The 8,927-nt window shown below is 39.3% G+C and overlaps 1 protein-coding gene across 2 annotated transcripts in view; it reads left to right on the top strand.

Moving 5' to 3' along the window:
- Window positions 1–6,816, top strand: part of PPP1R14C (protein phosphatase 1 regulatory inhibitor subunit 14C) — a 53,357-nt gene extending 46,541 nt beyond the window's left edge. For both annotated transcript variants that reach the window (XM_069787003.1, XM_069787002.1), the window contains one exon: window positions 5,490–6,816. In XM_069787003.1, coding sequence (XP_069643104.1) covers window positions 5,490–5,564 — 75 coding nt within the window. In that variant the 3' untranslated portion in view covers window positions 5,565–6,816. The remainder of the gene's footprint in view (window positions 1–5,489) is intronic.
- The last annotated feature ends 2,111 nt before the right edge of the window (window positions 6,817–8,927 follow it).

The raw sequence follows: 8,927 nt of genomic DNA on the forward strand, positions 1-8,927 counted from the left end.
TTTGCTGGGAATTTTTAATTAATAACAATTTTCAATATGATTTCCAAAGAAACTATATTAAATTGTTGTGCATATTCTCTGGAGAATTTGGGCAGAGATTTAAGTCGCTGACTGCTCAGTTACTTCAGTGGCTGGACTATTTCAGCAGCTTTTAACACTTACTTTTGAGAAAGGTAGAGATGCATTTGCTTAACTATATGTTTCCCCAAGTTTAATTTGTAGCTGTAGCAAATGACAGGCTTGTGATGCAGCTTTTCAGAGTGGTCCAGGAACTGTGGTTTTTAAAACTAAAAACTATTTTGGGTATGTCTTCAGATAATGTATGTATTCAGTGTGTGGACATGAATAGAAAGCTCAACCTTTCTGAAATGGAACCTTTAAACTTTTGAAGGATCATATGTTTTTTTGGTCCTACTATGTTATGAATTATTTCAAGTTAATGTTACTATTTGGTTTTTTAGTGTAATTGCAAGGCAGCATATGCAGGAAACCTACTCGAAGCAATAGTAACTAAAGATGTGTCCTAAAGCCTCAGTGCAGTGTACTGCCTTACATATGGGTGAGCCTAGGAGCTCATAGACATTTATTGCAATTCAGCTGATGGCTGGTGAAATATTAAGCCACAGTTAACTGTAATATGTGTCCATATTACTTGAAATCAAATAGGACACTTTGTAGGGTAAAAAGTGAAGAAACATGCATGTTTTAAAGCAATGCAGACAGAGGTGTTTCTAGAAAAACATGATTTCTTGTTCATCTATTTGGCCACTGAATTCAGTGAACTAAAACTGTTTATATGCCTGCTGAGATCTGCCCTATATTGTACTTCAGTGTTGGGGGGAATTAAGCTTGCATGTTTTCATTTCTGCAAGTATTCCTGAATACAACTTAAGTACCTATAGCAATATTGTAAGAATAGAGGGATAAATGGTGATTTGACAAGAATAAGCTGTGCTTGTTTACATGCTGCCTAATTGGAGAATAACTTAACTGCATGTCTTGATGACAGCTAAGCTTTGTGGTATGTAGTCAATGCCTTGTACAGGCCTCACCAAGAAGCTAAACTGCTGTGTATTGTCTTCTGGGCACTGATGGTGCCATGGCCTCACTGGAGAGGCTGTGCCAGTTCTTGCTGGTAGAAGGCAGCTTCTGGCCCCATTCTCCCAAAGCATGTGTGCCTCGTCAGTTCCCTTCTTTCTGTACAATTGGCTTCAGGTTTGAGCCTGTGTGGAAGGGAAGGTGTTTGGCAGTAGGGTTCCTTCTTTCTTTTTATCTTTTTTTCTTCTCCTCATTCAGATGTCACTTTTGAGCTATTGTTTAGTTGCTTCCCCAAGTAGTTGTGGGGATTGCTCTCCAGGCTGACTTGACTTTTTTTACATCCAACCAGTCAGGGTCCCTCTAGGAAATAGCCTTGGGCAAACTGTCAAGGAAATCTTGATGATTTTTTTTTTTGACTTGGCTGCAGGGAGGTAAAGCTGTGGAGAAAGGCTGGTTTAGGATTCATTTCATGCTCTAGTGAAGCAGGACGACTAAAGCCCCTAAATTCTGGTTTAAGAACTAGTCCTACTACATGTGTACTGTTTGTGGAAGAGAAATCTGGAGAGACAAGAGTCTAATTAGTCTCCAGAATTAATTGGAAGACTTGAATAGGAAGTCTTGAATTCATTGCCTGTCAAATGACCTCATTAAAACAATGAATCACACCTCCAAAGCAGAGAAGTGATTTCTTCCCCTTTCCTGAATTATCATTTCACCTTTGTTTGTCATCTTTATTTTTTTATTCTGTATTAGATGAATGCTTTTGCTGAACTGAATGCCTTTGATTCAAGGGAAGGTGTTAGAGAAGGGAGAAGACAAATGCCTAAGGCTGAGTATAGATGATTTCAAATGAACTATAGATTTAGTCTGTCTCATTTTAAATTTGCCTTTACTATTAGAAAGATGTCTTCTAGAAACAATGATTTTGTATTATAAATTAACAGGGCTCTCAATATTTGTAACAAAACTGTATTTAAAGGTGGTGGTCTTGCAGAAAATCTGTAAAAAGAATTTAAACTGAGTTTGTGTACACTTTTGCCTTTTTTTTAATTTACCAAGGCCTGAAGTTCTGGTACCAGATTTTTCTTCTATTAAAAGTAGATGTGGCCTGTGTATTTCTTGCTGTAGCCCTCTAAGGAATTATTCATAAGTTCTTAGGTCTTTAGCTGAGTTATTGTTAAATGTTTTCCAACTCTGAATTAAGTATTATATAAGTAGATAATCCAACCAGAACTACTTTTAACATAGATTGATACATGATCAGCTTTCAAATGCATGATGCTAAACTTTAGCATATCTCCCAGAGGGGATTTCAATAAAATGCTCTGTGTAAAATGATTTTTGTATATGAGGTTGAGATAGATATGGATATTAAGCCTCGACTCAAATGTCCACAAGGAATAAAACTAGATTTTTGAGTGATGTTTAAAGAAAACAAATGGGTATTACTGTCATAAAGCTGAGTTGGTTAGTTATAAAGTGAAGGCTTATTGAAGTGCTGTGAAGTCTCCTTTCCTGCCTCCAAGAGGGAAAATGCACATCTTTTCTAGAAATGCTGCCTTTCCTTGATGGGGAGCTGTAAAACAAAGGCACAAGCACTGGAGTACAGCTGTGTTAATGACAGCTGGCTCCATATAAGTGTCAGATGCGAAATGATACTTGAATCAGAATACTGAACCAATGCTATGGTTTGCACACCCATGGGATGTACACAACAGCCCTACTGCATTATGTAAAATGTCTGCCACACACAAAACGCTCCTTGCGTTTTACTGTTTGGTACTGCAGACCCTTGTTTCAAGAAAAATAGTTCCTGGGGTAAAGCATTTTCAATTACTGTATGTACTTCTTTAAGTGAATACAGCTCCCTTCTGTAAGAATAGACTTAATTACCTCAGGTCTGCTTAGGGGGTTGCCCTTACAGTTTGGTTTATTTTGGCAGCACTAAGAAGTTTCTGTGTGGTGTGAAACTTGCTTGAAAACTTCAAGCAAATATCTTGTTTTGCAAAATAAGGTGCTTGTGGTACTGCTTCAGAGTATAAGGGCAGAACTCCCCTCCCTTGCTGTAATGTCATATTGAAAAGCAACTGACCCCTGGCTGCCTTTCATATCCAAGCGAAACGTGCTCCAAAGTGGGAGAAAATGGACAGAGAAATGGCAGAGGTGTCTCTAAAACAGGGATATCCCAAATGGGTACAGAGTATCATAGATTTCCCTGTCCACTCTGCAGATGCCCCTTCCTGTAATGCTCTTGCTTTCAACTTCTGTGAAGCAGTTGGACAGTTTCCAGCTGCAGTGTCTTGTTGCTGCCTTGATGGTGAGTGAAGGTGGTGTAGAGTATTTGTGGCTTTAACAGATGACTAATAAAGTCTTTCAAAGGGTAGAACTGAACTTCAGCCCATTCCTTCCCAAAGCTGTCTTAATCTGGTGTTTTGGCATGGGAGTATAGTTTTTTATGGAAAGAGCTGCTGAAAGGCAATGCTAATTGCATTAATCCCAAGTAAAAATCTTTTAAGATCACTTTAGAGAGTTTATTTCTGTAATGATTTCACTGCAGGGCTTCATTTAAGTTTGATAGTAAAAAATCCTAAAGTGTGCTTGTATGTTTCAAACAGCACCATGCCACATTAGTTTTGAATTATCTAGCAGGTCTTTACAATGATGAAAGGATAATACAGAACCAATGCATAGTGCATTGCAAGCTGTGAATTTTTAGAGTAAACCTGTCTCCCTCCTTTTTCTGACCTCTGAATGGATAAGTACTGTACTCTGACAAGTTTAGAGTAGATATTGTTGCAGTGGCTTGTGCCTGTGTGGAAAAAGCTTCTAGAGGATGGAGGGGAAAGATTTGGGGTCTTAACAAATCTACTTTTCTGATCATATCTTTGGGCTACCTGTCATTCCAGATGGGAAATGTAATATTGATATACATAGATGTATTCCTGTACTGGCCTTGATCTAGTTAAGTTCAGGGGTGGAAGCCAGAATATAAAGTTCTTGGTGAGCATTTGTAGCCCACACTGACGTGTATGCTGCTCTGCCTTTGCTGTTGTTAGTTGAAGCCACAGCTAGTGTTGGTGGAACAATAACTGTGGTGCAACAGTACATGCAGTACAGTATAGATGTGCATGAACTGTCAGGAAAGGAAGTTGCTCTGTTGGGGTGATACCTGCTGGGATTGTGGTTCCACCAGAGAAACATGGCATATTTCTCAAGTTAAAATGCACGTTTACAGAGATGTTCCTTATGCACAGTCTAGGACCTGTGACTTTTTTTTGAAAGGTACTGTGTTGTCCTTTAGGTGGTGACCTTGTTCACTGGAATCTTTAGCCTCAAGAATTCAGCTAGGAAGTCATGCTTTTTGTCCTTCCATAGAATCATAGAATGGTTTGTGTTGGAAGGGACCTTAAAGATCATCTAGTTCCACTCCCCCTGCCGTGGGCAGGGACACCTTCCACTAGACCAGGCTGCTCAAAGCCCCATCCAACCTGGCCTTTCACATCAACTTGACTGACTAAATCCATAATTACATTCCATGTTTATATTACTAAATCATTTAGCCAAGAACCTTTTTGTAGGGGTATACATAGTACTGTGGGTAAACATTATTGTCCCAATGTGACAGTAAGGGGATGATCTAGCTTTTAATACATCTGCAGTTATAAAAAATTGTACACCAAAAGGATTTCAGAAAATTGTGCAACTCTCCAAGCTTCTGTTCTCCCACAATTTAAAAAGAGAAAATCTGCTGAAACTGGGGAAAATATCACTGAATAAAGACTTGGTCCATGAGTTTATATTTTTTTAATTTTTTTTTTTTTTTAGAATAGTGTCATTCACTGAGCTCCACAACCAGAATAAGCCAGTGGTGCTACCTCTGGCTCCTTGTTCCTGCCTTGCCTCAGACTGGCATGAGTGTTAGTGTGGGGCTGAGTGGTGAGCCTGGTCAGAGAGCTGAGCCAGCATGGGAAAGTAGCAGAGCAAGAGGAAAAATGGCTGAGTCTTTAGCCAGATCAGCTTTCTGTTCCAGCTGAGTATGCAGCCAACCAAAATGCTAGTGCCGGCATAGAGAGTGGTGAGAGAAACACCTTTTGGCAGGAGTGCTGATTTCTGTGCAGGCTTAAACTGTGAAAGTTTGCTTTGATTATTTGCATTGTATCTAGCCATAGATTTTGCTTGATTCAACAGTTGGTAGAAGGCCTGGTGTAATAAAAGCCTGAAAGATGGCTAGCAGCTGAGCCTGAGCACTCATGCAGAGGAAAAGGTAGTTGTTCACATCTCTACTGTGCAATGAGAGTATGCATATAAGGTTCCTGGAGATCTGGCTGGAGAAACTCCAGCTTATCAGTAAAAGCTTAAAAATGTGTAGTTTGCTTTGACTTTTTTAAACTCAAAATCATGGTATTCTGGTATCATAAAAATTACTTATATTTTCTAATCTTTTTTCCTAGGAATTTATCAAAGAGCTGCTAACTCGGATAAGAGGAATGAGGAAACTCAGTCCCCCTCAAAAGAAGAGTATATAAATAACTTGAAGCAGTAGCACTCTGTAAAAGACATGGCAAGGGAAATGGGACTTTGAATACAAGACCTTTATTAAAATAGTTGTCTCTCCACAACTTTTTTGATTTCGTTGTTTTGACTCAAGGAATTTCTTTTGTGTGTTTTAAGGGTTCTTTTTAAGTGTCAATTTTTTTTATCAAGAATATCAACAATTTGGATGCTGCTCAACTTTCACTTGAGGATTACTGAAGCAAGTGAAGAATCCAAAAGTTAGTGATGAGGGGCAGCAAGCCTATGTGGTGAACCAGAAGATCTTGTAAATTTACAGAGCTAGGAGACTTCTCCTTGCAACTAGTTGGATAATGTTTTTTTAAGTTGGCTGTACATTTAACTCATGGATGTCAAGTTTCTTGTGCTTGTCTGTACATAAATTATGGAGTGGGTTGTGAATACTGTTTCACATGGATGGAAGGAAAAGTTTGTTACAGTAAATTATTTAAATGGTGGTTATAGCAAATTTGCTACCAGAAGGTACCAATTTAGATTACTAAAATGAGTGCTGCCATTTTTCTAAATACCCTTAAAGCAGCCCAGTGAAGAATTTCATCATATCTCATTGTTTAGACTGCAGCATATGAGAATTGGGAGTTTTAAGGGCTTAATTTGTAGACTTAAAAGTTATTTGATTGACTTTGATGCTTTGCCAGATCATTTCCTCTCCACCTCATGATGTCTTGGAACTGTGCTAACCTATACTGAATAAGGGCCTGCAGTGATATCTAGAGAAATGTCCATCACCATTTAAAAGCTGCTTCACAGTGGAAGAAAGACAGTGCTACCAAAATGAATTACAAGCACTGCTCTTGCATTTAGTGATGTGGTCTTAATCGAATGCAGATTCCTCTCCTATTAAGGTAGGCAAAGAATATTATAGCTTTTGTTTATGGCTGTGCCCTGAGAAGTGGGGAGACTTCTTAACTTGGGCTCTCTTACTTGTAAAAGCAAGAACAGAAGAGAGATCCCTGCTCCCTCCTGGAAAATGTCCTAACCGAAATGTTCAATAAGCTACCATATGCTGGTAGGTGACACTAGTCAGGCATTTTATATCAAGGGTGCTCTGAACATATTTTATTTTTCAAAAGAAGTACATGTTTGTGAATTTTATGTATACTGGCAAGCTTTTTTAATGTATTTAATTTTGTAATGTTTACCAATGATTTTATTTACCAGATATTTACTCAAATAAATGGAACAACTTGTGACTTGTTACATGTACACTTTACAAGACTACTGTTGCTGAGTAAGTTGGTAAATGGACTTGCTTGTCAAAAAGAGAAGCCTGTGAGGTGGTAAGTACATGGGAACCCAGCTGTATAGACCCTAATTGGCTTTTAATGTGCCCAGTATCACTCAGCCCTTGCCCAGTATTGCTCAAACTCCTGTTACCTGGTGCACAGCTTCCCTTTTGAAAGTCTTCTGCAGATGAGGCCTTCCTTCCCTGTGCCCTGGGTGATTTAAAAAGTGTGGGGGGAGGAAGCCTAGAAATTCTTTAATAAATGCTGCTGCTTCCTTTTTTCCTTCCACCAGAGGTGAGCATAGAGGATGGCTTATACTGGGTGACTCTCAGTTCTCTACCAAAGGTGTGGCAGAAAGGAGTATTTCAGCAGAGGGCACTCTACCTTTCTTCCCTTCTGTACCTCTGAATTCTCAAGAAATTCCAGCAGCTGTAAGAAAAGACTTAGTTGGTTTGCCTGCAGCATCTTAAATTTAAATCTTGTACCTCGTTGAAGTTGCAATTCAGCTCCGGTTTCCTAAGGAGGAAGTGACGTGAAATCTGTGCTCCAGGGAAATTGAGGAGCTTGTGATTTCATCTGGTTTTGTGTTGGAATCTCCCACTATCATTGTCAGCATTATCAGTGGGATGTCTTTTGGTTCTGAAAGAGGCCCATGTGAATGACCTGTCTTGCCACAAAGAGATTGTCTCTCCTTGGTCTGTGCTCCTTGCAGAGGATCTGTTGTAGCTAGATGTAGCTTGTTCATCACCAAGTTTGTACGAACATCACCCTTTGAAGAAGAGCGAATTACAGAAAAAGCTTCCTTAAATTCCTGAGGCAAGAGGCCTTTTGTTAAACTTTTTTTTTCCCACTCAGCTCTGGTGGCAGAAATCAGTGGTGCATAGTAGCAAAGATGTCTTATTTACTAGTCTGATGTTTGACTGGGCAGGTGCTTTCACAGGCCTGTTTCTGGAAAGCCTGCTCGTTTGTAAACCACTGAGAGCCTTTTGTGAACACCAAGTTTATCATGTCCACAATGGAAAAAAACCACCCCAGCCTTTTGATTTGAGACTTATTAGTGATGTTCAGAGTTTTGAGCTGGTGTCTGAAATGCTGTCTGCTCGTGCATACTGTTCCCAGACTCAGATTTATTCATGTGCATTTAACATATGGGCTGAAACAACTGAGAGCATGTAATACACCTTTTCAACTTCTGAGGTGGTTACAGCTGCCTACTTTTTGCAGGTGGTATTTAGAAACAATCCCAAGTCTGAATATTATAGGTTCTAGTAATTTCCACATCCACAGATGCATTTTGTGACTTCACTTATGATTTCAAACTTAACTTTTTTCTTCCTTTATGATAATGGTGTGGAGAATCAGAAATGTCAAGTAATGGCAACTGCACCAGTTCTCTCACCTCCTACAGCAAAATGCTAGTCGACAAATTTTTTTTTTCCCCTCATGTTACTTGGCTAAAAAATGCCCCCTCAACTGTGTGCATCACACATTTGCATCTTTTGTCCTATTTGTTGTGCACTGAAGTAGCTGCAGAGAATAGCACTCTATCCCTTCTAAAACCAATTGGTTTGGTGATACACTTAAACAATGAAGACTGGGACAGTCCTTACTATTTTCTTGTCTTATGTGGATGGGACAGTCCCTTCTGTGAAAGGCTTCCTCTCCTCCAGTTCTACATATTCTGTTCTCTTACAAGTGTCAGTGAGCAAAAAAAAAAAATCTAAATAGCTTTTGTTTGCAGCTGGCCTGATTTTACTGGAGACTTACAGGGTCTCATTCTTGCTACTTTTTACTTAATGGAGGTACTCGTGGCCTTGGTGTAAGTGAGGGGAGAATCAACCCATACACTTAAGATTTCATTGTGCTTTATGTCTTTATACTGTGTTGGTGTTCTTGGCTCTGGGCAATATTCAGGGGGCATATCAATAGCACACTGTTACTGAAACAACTTGGAATTAAATCTTCACTTCAGGCTCTTCACTGCCTTGGCTGGCCAGCTTTCATGAGAAGGGCCAAGTCTGGCTGCAATGAGAGCTTCCTCTGGGCTTTTTAAGTGGCTAATGAACTGAAGTTCCTTCTTATAAATATGTA

Source organism: Haliaeetus albicilla, chromosome 7, assembly GCF_947461875.1.
Source record: "Haliaeetus albicilla chromosome 7, bHalAlb1.1, whole genome shotgun sequence".
Taxonomy (NCBI): domain Eukaryota; kingdom Metazoa; phylum Chordata; class Aves; order Accipitriformes; family Accipitridae; genus Haliaeetus; species Haliaeetus albicilla.